The sequence below is a fragment of the Galeopterus variegatus genome, unplaced genomic scaffold (assembly GCF_000696425.1).
Source record: "Galeopterus variegatus unplaced genomic scaffold, G_variegatus-3.0.2 Scaffold616, whole genome shotgun sequence".
NCBI lineage: Eukaryota > Metazoa > Chordata > Mammalia > Dermoptera > Cynocephalidae > Galeopterus > Galeopterus variegatus.
Genome location: NW_007726727.1, coordinates 69,190 through 94,962, shown reverse-complemented (window position 1 = coordinate 94,962; position 25,773 = coordinate 69,190). Strand labels below are relative to the sequence as shown.

Below are 25,773 nucleotides of genomic sequence, written 5' to 3'. Positions count from 1 at the left end.
CTGCTCAGCTGACTTGATCAGCATATGCAAAGTTGATCATTACTTCTCTTCCCTCCCACCTGCCCCTTGCACTTTTAGGCATTTTTCCTAGGAAAGGCTTCCAGTTCAGGGTACATATAGATGCAAGCCCAAGCATTTTCTCCTCCATCCCTACATCCCATTCTACATCTGCATGGGTCCTCATGGCGATGTCTTCTACTTATGCCCTATCTTGGTTCCTACACATCATCTTTCATTGAGAGGACTTTTCAAGTTACTTTCAGGCTACTTTTACTTACTTTTGAAGAAAATGCAGACACAGCCAGCTAGTAATAGCATAGGATAGTTCCTTGACTCCACATTTTCACATATACCTGGGAGCCATTTGAAGCGTCCCCTTCAAACATGAGATGAAAATTGAATATTAGTGAAATATAGTCTCTGTTCAGCCACTGAACTTCTGAGTAGAGAGGGGAGTGACCTGGCTATGCATATCCACAGCCAGCGGTCTTGGCTACTCTGTACTTTCTCTTTGATTATGTTGGATCCCTTGCTCTGAGGCCAGCTGTGCCAGATAGGGTACTGTTTCTATCCTGTGCTAGGGGAGCTCATCAAGCCTGAGAGTCAGCAGGCCACTGTGCAAAAAAGTTAGATTAGAATGGTAGCTAGCAGGTCTTTGTTAGAAGAATTAACAACTACTTTATTCTGCATTTTTCTCTACACAATTGTGTACTGAAGTTAAAACACTGGCAGACTCCCAGATTATCCTCTCAGGCCTCACTTTCTCTGGGAAGGTGAGACCCAGAAGAAAACACTCACTGGTGCACGGTGATAGCACATTTTCTCCAGTTCTGCTACTATTTCTGATTCATGCTGAGGTAATGGAAGCCTAGCATTTTTCCCACAATCACCAGCCCCACTGTAACCTTTCTTCGTATTTTTAACTCCCAGAATAAAGTTAAAATCCTGCATGTTTTAAAAGAAAGCAATAACTGGTTATTTGCAAAGGAATAAGAATTAAACTGGCATTGCTCTTCTTAACCATGATACTAAATGCTAGAAGATAATGGAGAAATGTCTACAAGTTCTAAGAGTAAAGAACTGTGAACTGTCACAATCAGGGGTAAGGGCAAAATAAAAACATAAAAACATTTCTGGTACACAAGGACTCAAAGAGTTTACTACCCGTGAACATTTAAGAACATATCACTTGAAGATACTCTGATAAAACCAAGTAATATAGAAAAAAAGAGAAAGACAGCTTTCTGATGGTATATAAATCAAGTGTATATTTTTCCTCACCATCTTCAGACTCCAATACAATGATAGTTAAAAAATCATAGATATATGTATATATAACATACATACATAATATATTACATATGCATATATACATAGATATGTATACCTTAAATGCACAAGAACATGGAAAACGTGATAGGGACAACTGTGAAAAGATTTCAAACAAATTGTGCAAAAACAGATGGAGGAGTGGATTTTGCAGATTGGAAGAAACCACGCCTGGAGAGCATGCAGGGAGCTATGGATAAGAGGAAATCTGATTCACTCCATCAAATCCTGGAGAGCCCTAGGACCTGAAAGTGCCAGGACGACAGAAGGCGCTAGCAAGGAATGGGAACAAACACAGCACAAGGATTCAAGATCTACATGCAGAACAGTCAAACCATTCCCCTCTACCTCCCCAAAACACTGAATAGCAGCTGCCAGGGATTCACTTCTTGAATTCAAAGCTTAGTGGGCATAGTCAGGATTTTACTCTTAAATGTGATCGGATTATCTAGGAACTCCAAATATGTGAGGTCAATGTGGAGGATGGAAAAGGAGATAAAAACAAATAGCAAAAGAAATAAATCTTGGAGAAAATCGAGATAATCCAGAGCACAGGAAACAAAAATCTTAAAAAAATATATTAGTTGGATAAATGAATAGATATGTGATAAAAAGAATACATGAAAATGGTAGAATCTAATCAGATATATTTCATGGGTATACTCTATTGATATTTACTGTGCAATTCTTTAAATTTACTGGATGTTTGAAATTTTTCATATAAAATGTTGGAAAAAATAGCATTCTCAAAGAAATACAAGAAAATATTTTATACATAAGAAAAGAATATTTGTTAGAATGGGATGAAAAATGAATAATCATTAAAAAATTTTCTCAGAAATTAAAAAAACACAATAGCTGAATTATCAGAAAGGGTGGAAGTTACAATCAAGAAAATCTTCCAGGAAGTAGAAAGAGGGAGACTGGGATTGAGAGACAGAGAGAGAGAGAGAGCAATAGATATTGTGAGAGACAGAAAGAGACACAGAGAAAGAGAAATATGAGAACAAACATACCTAAGAAATCCAATATCTGACTAATAGGAATTTCAGAAAACAAGCAGCGAAGCACACAGGGGAATAAATTATCAAATAAGTGACAAAGGGGAATTTCCCAGAGTGCCAATATGTCACATGAAAAAAATACATACACCTAGGCATATGTTGTAAAATACAAGGGAAAATAGAAGACTCCAAAAGCTTATAGAAAAAGAGAGGTAATTTATAAAGGTTAGGCAACCAGAATGACCTGCAATTTATGACACAAAGGTCCGGCAACCAGAATGACCTACAACTTATGGTAGCACTGGATGCTAGAAAGCAATGGAGCAATGACTTCAATATATATTCACAGAGATAGGAGAAGGGAAGGGAATGAATACTTTTTAATCATATGTTGGAACCCATGTGGGAATCTAAAGGATCTGTGTGCAGCACAAAGCAGGTTGCAAAACTTTAACATTATAACTCAGATGAATGGGGAAAATCATTTCATTATTTTGAATGTAACCAATCAGGCCATCTTTCTAGATCCCCACTCACTGAGGAGGTGGAGGAAATTAATAAAATGTCCACTTTTCATTTAAAGGTAAGTTTGATCCAATAAGTTTAACAATTCCCTTTCTGGAGGCCAGTTCCCTTCCCTTTCTCTCGTCTCTGTTAATTTTATTTTTCTTTACTCTCACCCACCTACATACAACATGATAAAATAGAATCAGTGCAACTGAACCATTGTTTGAATGAAACTGAAATCTAAATTCTTCAGAGAAATTTGACAAGCCTTTAGGAAAAGTGTACGAAAACGTAATACTGGTAAATATTCCACATTTATACCCATTCCCTTCTCGGTCAGGAAGTGGTATTTCCACCAGAGTGCTCATGCTCCAAAACAAAAGGCAATACTCTTCCTAAAAATCTGGTAAAGCAGAGTTCAAGTGTAGCACAATAAGCAATGATCTGATTATGTGTATAGCACATGTGTAAAAAAGCACCAGATATTTCCATCTGTCCATCTTTATCTGCAGCAAATTGATTTCACAACTTTTCCGGATGTTAAATTCCAACCCCATATGAAAATGTTTGGCAATTACTGCTAAGCCTGAAAACGTATCTTTCCAAACGATGGGATATGTGGAGTCAGAGAGTCCCATAGAGGAAAAATAAACACACGGTAAGTGGAAGAGGGACATTTGTGCCATCATTTCTCAAATAGTTGAGGGACTCCTGTCTGCTGAGCTCAATATATGCTCCAGATTAAGGGCTCTGCCCTCGGGGAGCTTCAAATCCAAGTGGACACAGAGGAGGACCACAGTGTGAAGGTGCAGAAAGCAGAGGAAAGTTCCTCTGTGTCATTGGTTCGTGAATGAGCTGTTCTCATTTGTGAAATCATCTGGTCATTCTATATGAACAAACCGTTTTTTAGAGTCAGAACGTAAAACCTTCACTTAACAGTGAAGACCAAATGAACAAAAGGTTGCACTGAGTTTACAGGAGTCATTGTCATCCGGAATGTCCCGTTTTTCACTTGACGGTGTGGCCTCTTTCCATCTCAATGCTATGTTCCTGGCCCCTTGGAAAGACTCTCCTCCCTTTCCTGCAGCCTTGCATGGGCCCTCCTAGGCCTGGTTTTCACCCGGGCCCTTCTCCCCTGGCTCCCTTCAGGAGCGCCTGGAGCTCTGACCGGTGTTTGCATGATTGCCAACTCCACATCTTTGCCTGACCTATCACCTTCACTCAGTTTCCTGTCTCCACACCCACCGTGGCTGTTTCACAGCAATCTATACATAGTTATCCTCTGTCGCTTGACACTCAGCTCTTCCAAAAGTGATCTCACTCACTTTACATCCCAAACTGGCTTCTCTGCCAGCTGTCGTAGCACCTCCACGCTCTGTTTTGGAATATAACCATTCAGGCTATCCTTCTGGGTCCCCCACTCACTGGGAGTGTGAGGAAATTAATAATATATCTGCTTTCATTTACAGCTAAGTTTGATCCCGTAAGTATAACAATTCCCTTTCAGTTTCTTTGTTCTCAACAGTAAAAGGGAAGCAAAGTCAGATGGCTGCAGGACCAGTAGTAGGATCCAAAAAGATAACATACACAAAACTATTTGAAAAAGCTGAAAGCATCATGCAAGAAAAAGATATTAGCCAGTGGTTCATAAACATTACAATATTTTTCACGTGAGAAATTATTGTCATATGCAAGAATGATCAATAGAGTTAGGCTCACCAGCAAATCAAACTTGTACAGCTCAGTGCCCGGTAAATTGTGGATAGTATTTTATTTTTTGGAACAGTGAAATGCAGGTTTATGAGAAAATCATAACCATCTCTTAGAAACCTTCAAGGAAGATATACACATATCGATGCATATATTCTGCTGCATATCACATTTATGTATGAATATAAAAGGATATATACACATACCAAAATCTCTCCCCTCTTTCTTCTAGCTCCAGCTATAGTTCTCCTGTGGTTTTATAAACTGTGGACCAAAATTATCCCAGGACATATGCTGTACAACTTAGGTTTGAGATCCATGAAACTCCCCAACTGCCCATGAAACTATATCACATTTATGTATGAATATAAAAGGATATATACACATACCAAAATCTCTCCCCTCTTTCTTCTAGCTCCAGCTATAGTTCTCCTGTGGTTTTATAAACTGGGTACCATCTCCCTGGCCTCTCCAGCTATATAACGCTACATGAGAGGACCCCCAGTGCTCCCCACCTTCACGTGTGCATGCTCTCATTAGCTCAGCCATTCTTCTGCCTGTGACTCCTGCCATTGCTACATCCACTACACACTTTAAAAAACACAGGATATTCTAGTACTTATCACAAACCATATGTTTTTTGCAGGGGGAGGGAGGGGGAGCCAGATTTGTTTGGCTCTGGAGCAAAGTAGCAAGAAGTTGCAAAAATTGTTAACATTTGCCTTCTCTGGCAGGAATGTAAGAGGCCACAGAAAGTGTGCCTATTTCTCTCTGTGTGAAGATTTTCTCTTTTTTCACTCTGCTCCTATTTCTAGGGGTCAGTCTTTCATCAGTCTTGCCTCGTTTGTAGGTTTTCATGTGTCCATATCTCTGTAGTTTTCACTTTGGAGGGGAACAGGGGTACCACAAAACTCTCAACTGGGAATAACCTAGAAATGGAATAGCTTATGACATTTTGCATGGCTAGTTCTCATTTCTCATTTTTATTGAAAAGGCTGAGTGCTCTGTTTTTTGTTTTTTGTTTTTAAATTCTCCTGTCTCGGAGTATCCCCGCCTGCAGGCTTCCTGGAAGAGCACCTGTACCCTTGCCCATTCACTCTCCACCTGCGCCTTAATTCACAGCAATTGATTTCCATCCCTAGCACTTTGAAACTACTTTCTCTTTTCTGACCTTTAAAATGCCAGCTCCAGGAATCTCTTTTTAGTCTGAATTTCATCTATTCTCTACGGATCTAATTCTTTTTGGGGATGGGGCAGCTAGCCAGTAAGGGGATCCAAACCCTTGACTTTGGTGGTATCAGCACAACGTTCTAACTAACTGAGCTAACAGGCCAGCCCTTATGCATCTCATTTTTGAAATTCTCTCCTTCAATACTATACCCTTGTGGTTCCCCTTCCTTTCTGTTAACTTCTCAGTTACCATTCTTCTGTGCATTCAACCGAATTCCTTAGATGTTGTTCTTAGCTACTTTCTCATTTTACACTATATCTTTGAGCTAACTCACCTATTCACTCAAATTCAACGAAAATTAGCTCTATGAATGCTGAACATCTAAATTTCATCACTACCCTTGACCTAACTCTTGGCCTTTTTAGACTGATTGTCAGGGAGCACCCATGGATTTCTTGCCACCTTGGGTACTGATTATAAGAAAATACTTCCCTGTGTTGTATAGGTTCCTCTTGGCATATGTTCCTTAAGACTTAACTTTGACTAGCTGGTTTACGGATAGGTCTCAGATATCCTAATCTAAGCATTGATATAAGGTGTTTTGACCTTATCTTTTTATCCTTAAAAGATCTTTGCAATCACGTTTCAAGAACTGAGAGCTATGTGACCTAAACTCTGTTAGATCCTCCTATGTACTGTATCCCCCCCCTAATTTGTATGTTGGAATATTAACACCCAGTGTGATGGTATTAAGAGGTGGGGCCTCTGGGAGGTGATTAGGATCTGCTGGCATCTTAATCTTTGATTTCCAGCCTCCAAGACTGTGAGAAATAAATGTTTGCTGTTTAAGCTGCCCAGTCTATGGTATTTGTTATGGCAGCCCAAACTGACTAGGACCGATCCTTATCTCTAAATGAGAAGAGAAGACAAGATAAACTCTGACAGGCCCTTTTCAGTTTTTAAAAACAGACAAAAAAGCCTTATTCTTACTTGGCAGACAGAAGTTACAAGCCTTGTATAAATTGCTTTAAATACCATTTGTTTAATTTCAATCCTTTAGAAATGCATGGTCCAGAAAGGAAAGTGAGAACTGTGTGACTGTAAAACTGTGAAAATTGTTTTCATGCATGGCTTATGGGCACAGAGTCCAAATGGCTACACTTCTCTTTAACATATACTTTATACTAGCTATTAAGGAATATTGCTCTACAAAGATTATGTTTTAAGTATATCTAAAAGACAGCAGTATAGTTGTTAATAATACTAACAACAACAAATAATTATTGAGTGTTCATTATGTGTCAGGCACTATGATAAGTATTTTACATGCTTATTTAATCTTCACAAAAAATCTGTAAGATGGGTTATATTATTAGCCTATTTTATGCATGAGAAAACTGAAGCTTTGAAAGGTTAAGCAGTCTGCCCATAGTCACCAAAATACTATTATTCATGTTCAGAAGACTAATATAAAATACTTAGAAAATATATCACACATTTTCTATTTGCTAATATCTATTGTAATGTTTTGTCCACAAAATCATACAGTTGTCATATTTGTGGAAGAGGAAAGAAAGGAAGAGGATCTATTAAACCTCATTTATTTGTAATAAACAAGCCAATAGAAAATGTTCTGTATATACATGGTAAGAGTAAGATGATTACATTGTAATTTTCAATTTAGTTTGAATAGTTTGGCTAAAAAAGCTGAAAATAATTGATGACTTTAATTAAATTATACCATATAATTTTAATTTGGTCCTTAGAAAGCTGGGTTATTAGGTATTTGAGAGTCAACATTCACTGAACTATGCCACGTATACACAGCCACGTAAATTACAAATAAAAGGTACCTAAATATGATTAAGTATATAAACATGTTTTACAAAGTGAGTCTAACTTTTTGACTTTTTTATTGTGAAATACATCATACAAAAGAGGGGATAAAATATTTATGTATGAACTAAAGAATAATTCATTCAATCAACAAATATGTATTAGAAGCTTATTACAGGGACTTCTAGATTGAGCACTGAAAATGTAAAGGTCTTGGATGTTGTCACTCCCAAACTTACAACAAGAAAAAGCTACTCAATCTGAAAATCAATGACTTTTCTTGGACCCATCAGAGAAATTAGGATGCAGGACAAACAGTCACCCTGAAATTTGGAGTATAGGTGAATCCAGAAAGCACAGTCAAGATCTGCTTACCTGGATCAGAAGTAGCTAGAACCATAAACTGGTAAGAATACTTACACGGTAATTTTGATGAATTGGTAGAGGCTGAGTGTGGACTCCACGACAGTGAGAAACTCTGAGGAATTTCAGTCTTGCAGGGCCCCTACACTTCTGTGGATTTTACTGACAGGAAACCTACCAGGTTCTCATGGCAACAGTCTGAGAAAGGTCCCTTAGTGGCTCTGGCTGGAGGAAAGGAGGCATGACAATGATGAAACACACCCAAAACCTTTTCCAAAATAAAAGTCTACTCTCTAGGGAAAAATACTTTGACTGAGCTTGATAAAAGCTGGGAGAAGGTCATTCCTCCCACCCCAACCTCTCTATCCTTCTCTTCTCACCTGAAGGGAAAAGAATTAAACAGAGTCCACAGGGTTCCAGGCTTCAAGGAAACAAGACTGGGAATGCTGCAGCCAGGGAAGGGAGGATGGAGCAAGGAAAATTAAAACAAATACCCCTGGAGAAACACCTGGGAAAGTCACAGACCCAAGACACAGGCTCACTAAAAGACTGAGATTTGATCAGAACACTATTCAGTTAAAAAATTGAAACAAAAACCCATTAATCTGGAATTCTGGATCCAGCAAAATTATTCTTCAAACATGAAGGAGAAATACTTTCTCAAACAAAAAATCTGAAGGAATTCGTCACCTGCAGACCTGCCTTGCAAGTGAGGCAGGGCAGAATAAGGACACGCCCCATGGAGACTGTTCATAAACATTCAGACTGGATCAGCCAGCGCCGGGGCAATAGGCGGAACAAGAGGGGTAGAAGACAGCCATTTAGGGGTTTCTGGTGGGACAGGGAAAGGACAACGTCAGAGGCACATGCATTGTGGAGAAGCCAGTGTACTTTTTTGGCTATACTTTCACTTGGTAATAAAGCCCTATTATGTTCCCTTCCTCTGTCCCTCTCTTTCTTTTCTTTTGTCGGTCCCATGAAAGATTCTTCTTTCATGGATGAACAAAGAATCTGGATCTGCCACAGACAATGTCAAATAAAAGTAGGTCTTTGTGAGTGGAAGAAAATTGGTATAGGACAGACACTTAGCTCTATATAAGGAAATAAACAGTGTCAGAGGAGGAGTATATAAAGGTAAAATTTTATTTTTTAATATTAGTTGATCTAAAAAGATAACTGTAAAATAATAGTAACAATGTATTGAGTGGTTATAGAATAGGGATGAAATGAAAGACAACAGTGTTATAGGGAGGGAAGAGAAGAATTGGGAGCTCTGTTGTAAGGTACCTGCACTACACATGAAGCGATATAGTGTTAAAGATGGACTAGTTATAAAATGTATATAGTAAATCTAAGGCAACCACTGAAAAAAAATTTAAAGTATAATTGATATGCTAAGAGGAGATCAAATAGAATTATATAAAATGCTCAATCAAAACCAGAGAAGGCAGAAAAATAGGTGAAAAAAATGAAAGAACAAAGGCAACGTAGAAAATGGTAACGAATATGGTAGATGTTAATCCAGCTATATCACTTTAAATGCAAGTGGTCTAAATATACCAATTAAAAGACAGATTCTCACAGTGGATATAAAAATAAGTCCCAACTATAAGTTGTGTACAAGAAACCCTCTCTAAGTATAAAGACTAAGATAGGTTAAAATAAAAGGGATGAGAGATGGAGAAAAATAAATCAAGCTAATGCTAATTAAAAGAGTGGTTATATTACTTTTAAACAGGAAAGTCTTCAGAACAAGGAGGATTATCAGAGATGAAGAGAAGCACTACATAATTATGAAACGATATGTTATCCAAGACGACATGATAAAAATATTTTGTACTACAAAAATAAAAATACAACATGCCAAAATTTGTGGGATGATACAAGAGCAGTACTTAGGGGGAAATTTAAAGCATTCAATGCATGTATTAGAAAAAGATCTAAAATCAGCAACCTAAGCTTCTACCTTAACTACTTAAGATAAAGAAGAGCAATTAAAGCTTAAAGCAACCAGAAGAAAACGAACAATAAAAATTGGAACAGAAATCAATTAAATTAAAACACAAAACAATAAAGAATCATTAAAACTAAAACCCGGTTCTTTGAAAAGAACAATAAAATTGACAAGCCCCTTACTAGGTTAACTAAGAAAAAAAGACACAAATTACCAGCATCAGAAATGAAAGAGGGCTTATCATTATTGATTCCATGGACATTAAAAGAATAATAAAAGACTATTATGAACAACCCTATGCCCACAGATTCGATAACATAGATGAAATGGACCAATCTTTTGAAAGACAAAATTAACACAAGGAGAAATACATAAACTGAAAGCCTATTATCTACTAAAAAAATTGAATTAATAACCTTCCAAAATAAAGCATCAGGTCCAAGTGATTTCACCAGTAAAATCTACCATACATTTAAGGTAGAAATTATACCTATTTTCCACAATCTCTTCTAAAACATTATTTAAGGGACAGATTTCATAACAGCAAGGAAACAGAGAGAAGGTATTTTCCCACCTCATCTATTCCCTGGTTGAGAATCACAGTTATAAATTACAGTAGATAGTTTAAATAATGGTGTAAATAATAACGGAACTCTATAAAGGCAACCATTAAACACAAAATACAGAGCATCTATCTTTTCTATCAGCTTTGTTTCGAACTATTGCAGCATGTAGGAACTAGGTAAAAAGGGAAATCTTGGCTCTAACCCCAGGTGAGCTATTCATTAATTAGATGACCTTTGGCAATTCACTTGGTCTTTGTATTTCCTATATGATAAAATAGAGATAATACTGGTCCCGCCACTTCTCAAGCTGCTCTGAGACTTAACTGAAAATTCATTTCTGTCTACAAACATTTATTCGTGCCTAATATGTGTCAGGTACTGACGTAAAGTGCAGTAGTAAATAAAACAAATTCCTTGCTTTCATGGAACTTACATTTGTGTGAGGGAAGACATCGGTGAAAAATTAAGCAGGAAAAGGTGGTATGGGTGGGGGTGGAATTGAAGAGAGGATCATCTTATTTTACATCAGCTGATCACGGAAGGCCTCTCTGGTAAGGTGACATTTTAATAAAGTGAGTTGTCAGGGCTTCTCTGGCAAAAGATACAGCAAGGGCAAATGCCCTGATGTTGGAGGTGCTTGGTGTGTTTGAAGAACAGCAAGGTCAGTGTGGCTGGAATAGAGTGAGCTGGGAGAATGGTGATAAGGTCTAAGAGATGGGGTTGTGGGGTACAGATCATGTAAAGAGTTTGGCTCTCATTCATATGAAGGGAGATGGGAAGACACTGGAGGGATCTGAGTAGAATATGGACATGATCTGATGAATGTTTTAACAGAATCACTCTGACTACTGTGCAGAGAAAAGAATAGATTATGAGGGGTCAGGGGTGATGGGAGGAAGACAGGTTCAAGGGCAACTGCATTAAGGCAGACAAGATAGGATGCTTAGACAGCAGTGCAAGTGGCACATGGTCAGAATCTGGGTTCATTTTAAAGCAAGAGGCAACAGGATTTTTTTGATGGATTGGATGTAAGTGTCTAAGAGAAAAGAGTCAAGGATAACAAGATTTTAGGCCAGAACAAACAGAACAAAGGAGTTACTGATATAAGTAAGCTTGCTTTACAATTTAAAAAGCATTGTATATGTTGATATTAACTAGTTCATTTTCTACCAAAGACCAAATATTCAATAGATTAAAATCTCATTCCATTCCACCATGACATTAGGTATTTCATGATTTCCACCAAATTTTAATTCTACAAAACTCATTGGTCAGAAGTTAGTTTACAACACTGGAAGTTTTCAATCAGAAAAGTTTTTATTATAAGAAACAATGACAGGTAAAAATGCAAAAAATTGTGCAATTATGGCAAAATGTTTAAAAATATCTACACATTTGCCCCCATAGGACTACAGTACTTACTACATACCTGAGCACTGAACATTGAACGTCATTTTAAACTGCTTTACATAGGGAATCTGATTCCTTGCCAATCACATCCACTTCTTCTCATGCACCAGTGAAATCAGCTTGATGCTTAAGCATCAGCTTTATATGATAACAGAAAACAAAGATGGAAAATAAAGAATATAATTTCTACTTTCCCATAACACAGTTAGGTCAAGTCCAGTTTTCAATGTGTAAAAAATATATAGGAAAGTGCCACATACATTCTTCAAATGCAAAACAAAGTTATAGTGGGACTGGCATATGTTAGAGCTATACTTTCATTCTGTAGTACCCATTGTGCCTTTCACTTATATCCTCATCATACTATGAAAATGTACCCTAAATATCTAAACATAAATCCACACACATCACTAATCTTAGTTTTTTAGGACCTCTTCTGAATCCATTTTAAAAGTAGCAAAATATCGTAGCTATGTTATTTAAACAAATAGTTCTTCATACAAAATTCAATATATATTCCACTCCCATAGCAAATCCAAAACCTTGACTTTGACACACTGTACTTAGACCATACCCTCAATATAAATTTGTTATAGCAAAAGGATCAACTGTTGTGCAGATCAAGAGAATAAATCTACTGTAGAATTAACCCAGTATGTTGTTCTCTTATATGTCATACGGCACATATAAATTGCTAACTCAATGATCTATGTCATATTTTCAAGTAATACATTTTTCTAAATTCAGAAGATTGTCAAAAAGCGGCAGAAAATCTTAGATAGTCAACAAAGCTTTCAAAAATAAATTATATGAACACCTCTTGCAAAAATTGGCTATTTTTGTTTCCTTCCCTCAACAATGCAAAACTATAAAGAATCATTCAAAAAACTCACAGAAATAACCCACAAACAGCCTGAAGATAAAGAAAACAGAAGATAAAAACTAGGGAGGTAAAAACATTGTTTGGCAAAGTTTATACAGAGATTATAGATAAGACACACTCACAAGTCCAGAAAAGAAGAAATCACATATCTAGCTTTCTAAGACTAGATTTTAAAATGTTAATTCTATATATGCTGTCCACTTGAACAGCTGTTTCAGAAAACGTTCCCTGCTTGTAGAGGTCGATGTAAAGCAGTTTGGAAAGTTTCTGAAAAACGAGGTATGTGATGCAAAGAGGCAATGTTATAAATTTGTTTCACAGTATCACATTACAATTTGTGCAAGATTTTTTTTTTTAAAATACAAACATGCCAGTTTGCTTTCTTTATGAGAATAAAATGTTCGATTGAGGACAGACTGTAGGCTATACTTATATCCTTTATCAACTATTCTAGACATGGTAAAAAATAAGTTACTGATCCAAATACCTGCTTTAGATATACAAATGAGTTGGTTTGTCCTTCATGTTAATATTCCTAACTGACTGTTAGAAATTCATCAGTTAAATGTGAAAAACAATTTAGTACCTATAAAGCTATGTTTCTATTCACTCACTTTGCTTTTTAATCACCTTAAGCTAGAGCAAGGATTTTAATGTAAAAGTATTCATCACTGTTAAGTGCAAAAATGAAAAAAAAAATGAGGTTTTAATTGTAATATAAAACTTAAAAGCTATTAAGTTAGACCACTGAAGGAGTTTTATGTTTCTGCAAAACAGAATTTTAAAACTAGGTGTAAAACTTCACATTATGCTCTGCGCAGAAGAGAAATAAGTTACCTTTCATTGTACCGATGATGGGATGATGGCTGGATAGGAGAGGATGGAAAAGGAGGTCGGGCAACAAAATAGCCCAGGCTAGTGCAAACTGGGTATAATGTTCTTACTATTCTAAGACTGAGTCCAGTTAGACCAATAACTGGCCATATCCTACTATCACATAGGTAGAGAATCTTGTGAAATCACAAGAGTTCAACAAGTAAAGTCCTGTGGCCATAAAACTAACATACTAGTTTGAAAGATAAGCATAGGCTCAGACCATTTAAATCTATCTAGCTACACACGTGAAATTAACTTATACTAGCACCAGCCACCTGTGAATTTGAGCACTTTTTGGGATTTTAAGAAATAAGACAGTGCTAGCCTTGAGAAAGTTACTGACACAAAACTGCCACTTCAAAACTTTAACTTAACTTACAGTTGCGTGAGAAATATGGAACAATCAGACTAAAAGCTCTGAGACTGACTTATTTTTCCTTCAATCTACTGTAATAACAGAACACATTTAAATCTCAGTACACTCAAAAACAGTACACAAATATATATATATATATATATATACTCATATATAAATATTAAGAATGAGGATCTAAGTTAGTGCTTCTCTGTGTTAGAGAGGTCACAGCTAAAATAAAGTCCTAGTGATATTGCCTCAGATTGTTACCCGTATTTAAAACAAAAACTCACATCAAACTAGTTTGGATGTCTCTACTCAACAATGCCCTAATTGCTCCTATAAGAGTGCATAGTTACCTTGATTCATCTGGTATCTCAGTGACAATCACAAAATTCTAGAATAATATGATTACTTTTATGCCAGGAAAAAAAAATGCTGATAATTGCACTGTTTCCTTACTGAAATGAAAACATCACAAGGATGAAAGCAAATCCCTCCCTACACTGTAATCTTTAAGAGCACCCATTTTTCCATGTACAAAACTCAGCTTTCTTAAATACTGACAGCACTCCTTTGTATCCTAAGACGAGTTTCCTAAGTCTGAGATGCCAGTGACGCACTAAGGCTGCTCAACTCATTAGAGCACTTTCTGAAGACACTGAGGATAGAGTTTAGCAACAGCACATTCAAAATGCCGGCCAAGGTCCCAGAGCCGATCTGGGGTCTCATACACTTTCATCCATTGGTCAGCAATGTCATCATATTGGTAAAGGGAATTTTTTCTGCTGGTTCTGAAGACATGTTCTTCAACGGTCACTTGAGTGGCTCGAACAAATAAATGGAGTTTATTCTGGAAAAGTACCAGCTTTAGGTATGGATTTATGGACTGATCACATGGAAAGTCCTTCTTACGAGTCCATTTATTTAGCTCAATATCATAGGCTTCTACAGTAAACATACGCTGATGATTTCCACAGGTTCCAGCTATGTAGTAAATAGAGTCCTTGTATACAGCTGCTAAGCCCTGGATTCTAGGCACAGTCATAGGGGTTAAAAAACCCCAGTAGTCTTTTTGAGGCTCATAGAAGAGGAAAAATTCTCCTAAAAAAAAGAAAAAGAAAATACATTTTCATGATTTATTTTTTTGGTTGTATGTAGAAATTCTAACCTCTGAAGCCTAAAGAGCATAATTTTCCAAATATTTCGCTTTCTAAAATATTTCTTTTATAATCTCTAGATACATTAATATTAGGTTACAAAATACCTGAAGACTTTTTCATTCCATGATACAATATAACAGATAATTTTAAAGTAAACCTGAATTGAGATGTTTGCACTGGGTAAGTATACGGAGTTACGTTGGCTTGATGGCAGAATAATTGTTAAGAGCTTGATTCTTAACCATCTGTTCTATCCACTTGCATGTTAAAGAAAATTTACATTAAGCCAGCTCTAAAAAAGCATTACTGCTAACAGTCAGCCAGTAAGACCAAAGTGCATCCATAAAGTTTCATCATAAACAATCCACTATAAATTTGTATGCTAATTATTTAATTAGAAGATAGCGCATGGAATTAGTCAGATTTATGCTTATGGGTCACTGATGTGTTTGAGTATAGCTAAATGCAAAAACAAATACTTGACAGGAGAAAACATGACTTTAATAAGACAGAAAACATATACATGGTTTATGGAGTTGACTTTGAGGCAATTTGACCAATATAAGGTATGCTGAGTCAGACTGCCAATATAAAAATGTCTGAAAGGATTAAAGTAGTAAAGATTTACAAGTTTTTCTAATTATAACATTCGTATAAAATCCTTGTAATAAAAATTTAAACCCTTTATGAACAGAGTAAACAACAGTCCAGTAGCCACAGATAGTATATAACATGAGCTTCCGCCTATGCATGTCAGGTTTATTTATGGAGAGAGACTTTGTTTAGATTAGAAATACCTGATTCTAAATTGAGCTTCCTCTTGAAAACTGTTTGGAACCAGGTTTACTCTTATCTACAAATTCAAGTGCCTACTTAATAATAGTGATGCTTTAAGTTCACTTTACTTAAAATAGCTTGTTACACCCCCAGTTTTTGCTTGTACATCTCCTGCCCTTAGTGACTAACATGTAATAGGATTCTTGATAAAGAGGTTAAGAACTTAAACTTTCTACTGTGTGCCACTTCTCTACAAATTTCTTATAGAAAGGAAAGATGACACACACAAAAAGTTGATTTTTGAAATCTAAAGTCTTCTTTAATAAATCAAAACCAATGGTAAGCAATTAAGAAAACCCTCAGGGCCTCTGATTCCTCTTATATAAAATATAATGTTAGATTAAGTGATGTTCGTTCCAGCCCCGAAATTCTACTAGTTCATTATTGCTATTTTGCTTTAGTATTTGCATTAATACACAACCTTTACATTCCAATTGGGAGTCTTATAATTAATTATAACTATCAACTAACTGGTTAGCCAGTAAGACATACATACATATGAGGGTACTTCAAAAAAATTTGTGGAAAAATAGAATTAAAAGATAATACGAATCTTTCCATAAACTTCTTGAAGACCCCTCATGTGTATGTGTGTATATACGTATGTGTGTGTATATATACATGTATATGTGTATACATATATACAAATGCATAAACACACACAGCTTCAGCATCTTGGATGATATCACCTATCCAACCACACTGGATGGATTATACATTCATTCTTATATTACATTTTTCAGCAAGTCCAACAAAACCAAATCATGCCCATGCTTCTATTTAACTGAAATGAGGTACCAAAGAGTACTACTCCTTCTACTTATATTACATTTTTCAGCAAGTCCAACAAAACCAAATCATGCCCATGCTTCTATTTAACTAAAATGAGGTACCAAAGAGTATATGAAGAGTACCAAATATATGAAGAATTAACTTCATATTGAACTTAAAACAAATGGGTTCAGGCATTTCTAGGAAATGTTATGTCAAATAAAGGATTAGGGCAAAGAACATAATTTTAAAAAGGAACTAGATAAGGATTTCAACTGACCCTTGAACAACATGGGTTTGAACTGCATAGGTCCACTTATACGTGGATTTTTTTCAATAAATATATTGGAAAATTTTTTGGAGATGATACAGATCATACATGACACAATTTGCAGTCAAGATAAATGTAACCAAAGGTAAAGATGCAGTATTAAATCATAACTGCATAAAATTAACTGTAGTACATACTATACTACTGTAATAACTTTGTAGCCACCTCCTGTTGCTACTGAGGCGAGCTCAAGAATTGAGAGACTCCGCTTAAATCATCTCCCTGTGAGCAACTGTCTCTCCAGCAAATTGCATATCAGGGTAAAAAGTGATCTCTTGAGGTTTTCTCTTCTAATCATTTTCTTGGTAACATTTTCTTTTCTCTAACTTACTTTATTGTAAGAATACAGAATATAATACATATAACATACAAAACATGTGTTAATCAAACATTTATGTTATCAGTAAGTCTTCCCTCCAGTCAACAACAGACTATTAGTACAGTTTGGGGGTAATCAAAAGTTATATGTAAATTTTCGACTGCATGAGGGGTCAGCACCCCTAACCTCCATGTTTTTTGAGGGTCAACTATATATCTTCATAGAAGTTACCCCTTTTTCCTTGTTTTATTAAAGTAGTGGTGAGAGGAAAACATTTATATGTAACCAATTAAAGAAACAGAAGAGAAATAAGGATGTTGATATTATCTACATTGCATTCAACATTCAAGCAACTAAAATGCAGAAAAAACCAAATATAAGGAAAACACTAGTTATCACGAATCAGAACCCTGTATCAAATGTCTTACTCTCACCCACTCTACTTCTATCCCATTGCTAGAGCACTGGTCCTCAACAGTTTTTTTTTTTTTTTTTAAAAAGCTACGTAGGTTAGGTAGTCCCTCTAATAATGGTAAAAGTAAGAAAAGATGACATTTCTAAATTTTTCAGTGAAAAAAATTAAGACATATTATAGAAGGCAATGTAAACTGCAGTGAAATTAAAATCTTAAGACTAATTTCAAACTGTGTAATTAAATTTCACAACTTTTGCAATTATAAGGCTTATACAAAAATTCTTTGGTAATTGAGTAGTATAACTTTAGTTAATGCTATGTCCTTTTTTCTCTTTTAAACTAATCCAGTAAGTTCCATAAAAAAGCAGTTGCTACAACATCTCCTGATTATATATCATTGGGGAGCAAAAATAGCCATCTATCAACCTTGCTTTCTTGTTTAAAGCTGCTGTGAAACAGTTCTCCCAAAATGCTGAACTATTAAAGAATATTTTTTAAAATACTTATTTCACATGATATCAAAACACAAGAACATTAAAAAACTTACAGGATAATTTTAGTAACTTCAAAATACCTGCCTTTTTTGATGCAGAAGTTTATTTTCTTTATAGGTCCTTTACAGAACAGACTGTTCCAACAAAGTTTATGATATGGAAGCCTGAGGTTCCTCAATTAACAGGAACTAACACCCATTTCAGTAAGTAAACCACAACTTGAGGTGTTACCCTTGCACGGACAACTAAATCACTTAGGCACCTACCCTGTAGAACATAGATCTTCTCTCTGTACTCCACAGCATTATGAAATTCCATTGCAACCGGCATTGCACAGACAGTCGTCCAACAATTCTCTCTGCTGTCATAGCACTCCACAGATTTCAGTGAGTTTCTCCCATCACCTTCATAAACACGACCTCCAATCGCATACATTCTACCACAGCAATACACTAGTTTGCAGCCTATTCTGGCTCGAAGCAAGGACGGTTTGGATAGCCATCTATTGGTGGAATGGTCATACATCCAGAAATCATTTTCTGCCTTATGGTCGATGGAGACCTCACTACTGCTTGGCCTGTACCCTCCTGCAATGTAAATGTCATTATCTGGTGACACAAGAATCCCAACTTCTCTCAGGTCATTTGGTGGTTTGCATAGTTTAAACACTCTTCCTGTGACTATATCTAGACAAGGCACTGTTTGCTTCTTTCCTGAGTGTTTGTGGGCAGCATCAAAACATATGATCATTTCAGAAGCAGTCATTCCAAGCCTCTGTGCACAGCCATTGGTGTTGGATGGTCCCTTTTCTACACAGCTTTTGGCTATCGCCTCTGCAAACTGAGGTGGAATTTTCTCTATAAAGGTATCTTCCATCAGAGGAAAACGTATGCATTTGGCAAAAATTTCTGGAAGGTGTACTTCTCTCTCATTCTGTTCATGTTCAAACCACCTTATAATGCTTTCATAAACATGCTCTTCTCGATCTACATTTAAATCATCACTGTCCAGTATACTTATCAGTTGGTCTTTCGTCAACTGGAGAAACTCTTGTTCTTCGGTGACACACAGAAACTTTTTACGAATGTATTCTTTTGATCTATCTCCAAGTTCCTGATGACCATAATGATCGGCAAAGATAAAGACCCCAATAGAATTTTGTGGGTCCAAATGACTGATCATATACTTAGCACATTGGTCTTGGATGGAAGGAATCTGGAAGATGCTAGCTGCAGTGAACAAGGCTTGAACATTGGCCTCTGTCAGAATAACTCTGGAGGTATAGGCATACTTCAACACTAAATCCATCGATTCAGCTTCCACACCGACTATTCGAACTTCTTTTTGAGTACTTTCTGTAAGGCCGCTAGTGAACATCGATCTAAGGAGGAAAAAGTGATTAATATTATAAGTGTGCTACAAATAAAAATTATTGTGGCAAATTTTTAAAAGTATAAAGTTACCACAGACATAACTTTTTGAAACTGAGTATTTCCTAATGCATTCCCTGATATTCTGAAAAGGGATAAAAATGGTTAATCTAGTAGGATTTAGTCTGGGGTTAATTTCAAAAACTCTATTGTCAGGGCTAGTCCACTTTGTGCCATCTATGAAAAAGGGGAGTATACCTAAGTAAAGCAAATCAAAAGGTCACATGGCATATTCCAGGTCACCTGATTTTCCTTGGAGTCCCTATCCAGGCTTCTAGTCAAGTTGCCTTAGGGATGCAAGATCTTAAATTACCATGCCAGTCAGAAAGTTTAAGAATACCTATAACAGTGTCATTATGATCCATCAATATATAAAGAGACAATCTGATAAAACTCTACATGTCCCAGTGGAAATTACAAGGCAACCTGTGCCCAAAATATATCTTTTAAAATTTCATCTTAGAAAAGCAGGATGTTCTTCAAAAGTGCACTTTCTCTACCTATGTGTTTTTTTGTTTATTTTGTTGTTGTTGTTTTTAATTGTTTGGAGCTTTATCCAATCAGCAACACTTGTCAACTCTGGAAAAAAGAATGTGGTCTAAAGAAAATGGTCTGCTATCTAGGGGCACTATATATAAATGTAACTTTTTATATAAATCCAGCTTTCAAAAATTGGACTTTTAAAGATTTATCTGTATGTAATTCTTTTAGGATTCATCTGTATGCTGGACTCAGATATAATTCAGTTAGTTCACTCAGAGTGTGGTGCTGATAATATGAACATCAAGGGTTCGGATCCCCTTACTGGCCAGCCACAAAAAAAAAGAAAAAAAAAAGAAAATGAGATGGTTTGGGGCAAGCGAGTTGCAAATGAAGCTCAATTCAAATTCCTTAATTTAGTCCTGGGTCACTGCAGAATTCTTGTCCTATATTGTTAAGTTTATTGAGAGCTTTCTATGTTTCAGTTAGGACACTTATGTGCCTTAGATCATTTTTATCATCTCCACACACTTGTTTTATAGACAGGGAAACCATGACCTTACTCGCTCAGGGTCACAGCTAGCAAATGGCACATGGAGCAAAACTATTATCTTTTGAATTCTTCCTTAATCACCATGAGGAATATAAAGATCACTTCATTTACCCTTGGACAACTTGAAACGTTTGCTCAAAAAGATACTACATTTTCTCAGTTAAGTTACTATATCTTACCTATGTATACCTAGACATAAAGATTATGATGAGGTTAATATAATGCCACCTTCTAAAGAGTTTAGCATTTAACTGATTCTTTGGAGATAATGATTTTTAAAATCCCAGACTTTTGCTTTTGACACCAAGCTTTTTTTTTTTTTTTTTTTAATTAAAATGTCAGTGCATTTATGAGACTTTCTTAACAAGCACATTAAGTAGCCCAAAACCTGGCTCCTTATTTAAGTATTAGTCATTTACATAGTTTGCCCTTCTTTTCCCTCCTTTAAGATTTCATTCTAGGCTACTATTAAAATTAAATACAAAAATGAAAAGCTCTTTTAACAAGCTTTTGAGGAAAGGACTGTGTGCTATTTATCTTGTTTTCATGTCTAGAATGCTTAATAGATGTTTGTTAAAGAAATTGATGTAACATTTGTGATACAGTTGATTATTCAGGTCCAGACCCTTCCCATTTTATTTTTAAGTGCTATGTTATGAAAAATACCTTTACTAGGGAAGATTTCTACATGGAATTAGTTTTGAAACGCAGTATGAGAAACACTGTAGGTACAAGGACCCAGCTTGCTGAGTGGGTTAATCACCTTTGAGTCCCACTTTTATTTCTATGATGTAAATTTTAAGTTTAATATCACACAAGCTTTTTTTTTTTTTTTTTTGTCTTTTGTCTTTTTTCCGTGTCCGGCAACGGATCGCAACCCTCAGTGTTGCCCCCGTACCGGACCGGGGACCGGCAACGGGACTGCAAGCCTCGGCGTTGCTCCCGCGCCTCGCTCAGCCAGCGAGCGGGAACCGGTCTGTATGTGGGATCCGAACCCTCGGGCGGGAGCACCACCGCACTTCCCAAGCGGCACACCATCCAGTGCGCCACCAGGCCGGCCCTCACACAAGCTTTTTTTTTGATAACTAAAAACTAGATGTTCCTATGTATGAGCTGGGTTTCAGTTCAGGTGCTGGAAGACTCACCTATACTGTTACCAATTAAAAAAGAAAAATAAAGTCCTTCATTAGGTAGAGATTAACTCCCACAGGAGAACATTACCACATATCCCTTTACCATGGGAACTTCTCCTGACTTAAATAGGCTGATCTCACACACAGGAGTGGTCTGACACTTGATGAGTTCTCCTCTGTTCTAATAGGCTCTTCATGTAAATTCTATATAAAGTGGGAATACTTCCTCACACAAAATCCTGAGTAGTAAAAAAGTTTGTAATAATCATACAAATTTTAATTCTGATAAGTCACTGGAGTCAAGAAACAGCCATGCCAGATTTCCAGCTACTCTAATCTTCCACAAGTGATGCAAGACTTACAAATTATTAAGTATGACCTTCTAGATAGGAACACTGGTGCCAAGATACTTCTGTACAAAAACCTCTATCAAAAGATAAGTACCTAATTCTTAAATTCTCTAGGTAAATATCTTTTATTGAATGCATGTATCTTATGCTCAAAAAGTTTTCCAAGCTTTTTTTTTTAACTTCTTGGAAATTAAGAAAATCTACTGTAGCATAATTCTCTTAAGGTGATTTGTCTAGGTCTTCAAAACTAACTTTAATTAAATATGCCATTTGAATTATATAATCCAGAGTATAAAGTTTCAATAAGATACAGACGTTTTCACTTTGAAATTTCAATTTTTATTTTTTACTATTCAAATCTAATATACAGTAACTATTTTTAAAAGGAAACTTCAAAGAGTACTCACTCTACCCATTCTTGTTCCTTAAAGTCACACAGTGACTAAGCAGTCTGGCTCTGGAATCATATCCAGCTGCTGCCATTTGCTTGTGAGATGGATGATTTAGGCAGGTCACTTAACCTCACTGAGCCTGTTTCTTCACATGTAAAATGGAAATAATAACTGTGCACAGATTATAAAGATTTTATAAGGCCATACATGTAAAGTAAGTTTAGCCCACAGCTGGATAAGTAGTAATTGGGGCATATATTTAAAAACAAAAATGACCTAACCATATTGAATGGATAGCCTGGGCAAGTGACTCTCACCAGCAGTTTCCACTACCAGGCCAAACTTCATATCTTCTGCATATGTGAGTTTCATCTTTTTTCTTGCCAGCTCACTGTCTTGTGATGATTAGTACTTAGTAGTCCAATGACCTACCCTAGGCAAGTCTAAATGGTTACATCACAAGCATCAGACCGAAGTGACTATATTTAACCCAGTATTCTGAGAAAGAGGAACCAGAAACTATCTGGAACATTACACTTCTATGTGCCCTTTAAAGGTAAACGCCTTCACAGAAGGAAAAGGCACATTTAGGGTGTGGTTGAGAAGATGATTTTACTGTCATTTTTGAATGCACCACTTTTGAATACTGAAAGTCTGTGAAAAAGTGACCACTCGAAATAAAAAAAAGTTAAAAAGGCAAGAAACCGCCTTTTCCATTCATCTTTTCTTACAGTAGGAAGTTATTTTTCAGACCCTAGTTTTAAAATTTTATTTTTTTAAATTTTATGATAAACAAAGATTCATATAAGTGAAAATGAAAACTTGGGTTAAAAATACTTCTGGAGGGCCGCCAAAACAACTCATGTGGCCACCTCTTACTGCAAGTTGGATTTGAAGTCCAATTCTCTCATTCTCAGAAGGAGGAAAGCCAGAAATATTGGGGAATCAGCACCAATGACAAACATATTATTACCATGACTGTGCTAGACACTCCGTGATGCAGAGATAAACAAAACCTCGTACCTACTCTCAGTGACCTTGCAGGTAAGAAGACAATCTGTGGCACATACACATATGAGTTTAAAACAAACCAGCAGTTGCTAAGATTGGTTTACCCAAATCGCATGGGAAAAATAAACCAAAACCATCTATTGCAGGGGTTCTCCACAAGAGTGATTTTGTCTCCCAGGGGATATTTGAGAATGTCTAAAGACATTTTAATCTGTCACATTTTGGCAGGTTTTGCTACTGGTACCGTAATAACTTCGTATAGCATACATTATACGAAGTTATACGAAACACCAAGCCAAGGGTTGAGATCCCCTTACTGGTCATTTTAAAAAAAAAAAAAAAAAAATACTTCTGGAAACCTTAGAAATAATCACTGGTTTGGGAGCTAAGGCACATAGAAACTATATTTCATTCATTTTGATTCCACTGCTTTTACCCCCACAGTATTAACACAATCTATGTAACGGTAATTTGTATTTAAAGGAACAGGCTACTATGTTTTAAACTCTAAAAGAGTTACATGAACTAAATAAATATGCATCATAAATTACTTTTTGGAACAAATTCTAGATCAGCACTGTCCAATAAAACTTTTAATGATGGAAATGCTACCCAATGTGGTAGCCCCTAGCTACATGTGGCTACTGACCATTTGAAATGTGTTTAGTGTACCTGAGAAACTGACTTTTTAATTGAATTGAATCGAATCTTAAATAGCCACATGTGGCTAGTGGCTGCCATACTGGGCAGCACCGCTCTAGATTTTCTGGTCATTTATCTCATAGATAACAAACACAGGTCCACTAACTTAAAGACCAACCCACCTGAACTCTAGAAGAATCCCTCAAGTGAAAAACAAGGGCTTAAGAAGATAGGGTATATTATCAATTCTCAGGAAACAAACTCATTGGTTTCACTTTATTGTCACATCTCAATACAATAACCAAGTGGGCAATACTGAGGGCGAAAGGGAGCTCGGTGCAGATATCAATAGAAGTTTCTACCATCATCATACCTGAAGTAAGGGCTGATTGCAGCAAGAACGTTTCTATGACATGAAAATGTTTTCCCGTGATCCACTTCCACTACAATGTCTGTCAACTGTCCTTCATCGTACATTATTTTGAGTTGCTTAAGAATACTGCAAGCATGGAAGGGGTCCATGGCATCGTTGGCTGTGTCTGAAGATGGAATCCCATTCGGTGTTGGGGAAGACTTACTTAAATCTAGGAGAAAAATCGTACAACCACAAGAAGTTCCGAGCCAGCAACGGCATCACGGGGTTTTTTTGTTTGTTCTCTTGGCTTTTTTTTCCCCCTACAAAAATACATACATGTATATACACACCACCACATGGGATCGCGAGTGTAGGATCTGGGAGACCGAGAGCAGACAGAGAGCTGCGGAACAAGTTCAAAGGCCAGCCCGCTCCTCCGGGAGCCTGGCGAGCCCGATGCGCGGTGCTCGCGGAGGGAACGCGCGGGCAGCACAGGCGAGGCGTCCGCGGGGACTCCGCCGAGAGCCGGCACGTCCCAGCCGAGAGCGCAGGGCAGGAGCCTCATAAGGGAAGCTTGACGGATAGTGGCCACCGGCGCTGCCTCAACCGCCTCCCGACGGGGTTGGGGCGGCGGGTACCCAGCCTCCCCATCCCGGTCCAGCCGGACCGCCCACCGCCCTCACGCCATTCATCCTCTCCCCGCTCATCCCTCCTCCACCTTTCCATCCTTCTCTCCGGCTCCTCATCGCTACCTCCTCAGGCTGCAGCTTGTGCCCGGCCCCGGCTCACCTCCCACCACACTTCTCTCCACAGCGCCCTAGCCACCACACGACCCACCTGCCGACGCGGCCATTTCTCGTTGGGGCCCCGGCTCCGGCTATTTAAAGAGGAAATGTCATTTCGCTTCTCTTGCTCCCGGGTTCCGGCTCTTCTAAGCTGCCCCTAGCCAATGGGATGGCCTACGCATCCGGCTCCGCCCCTAGCCATGGGATTCCTGGCTCTGATTGGCCACGGCGCGAACACATGCGCGTCGGGAAGTGTAGTTTTATTGCCCCCGCTCCCGCGTGGTCCGGCTCGGGTGGAGGCCGAAGCCGGAGATTCCTATTGGCCGGTTCGAGCGGAGGTGGAGAGCA

General features: G+C 37.2%; 1 protein-coding gene across 1 annotated transcript; it reads right to left on the bottom strand.

Moving 5' to 3' along the window:
* Nucleotides 1–11,738: 11,738 nt before the first annotated feature.
* KBTBD8 (kelch repeat and BTB (POZ) domain containing 8) lies at nucleotides 11,739–24,945 on the bottom strand. Its single transcript, XM_008570584.1, has 3 exons — nucleotides 24,659–24,945; nucleotides 18,561–19,675; nucleotides 11,739–15,068 (listed from the first exon to the last, which is right to left on the bottom strand). The coding sequence occupies exons 1-3, from the start codon at nucleotides 24,805–24,807 to the stop codon at nucleotides 14,605–14,607; spliced, it is 1,728 nt and encodes a 575-aa protein (XP_008568806.1). The 5' UTR covers nucleotides 24,808–24,945; the 3' UTR covers nucleotides 11,739–14,604.
* Between the last annotated feature and the right edge of the window lie 828 nt (nucleotides 24,946–25,773).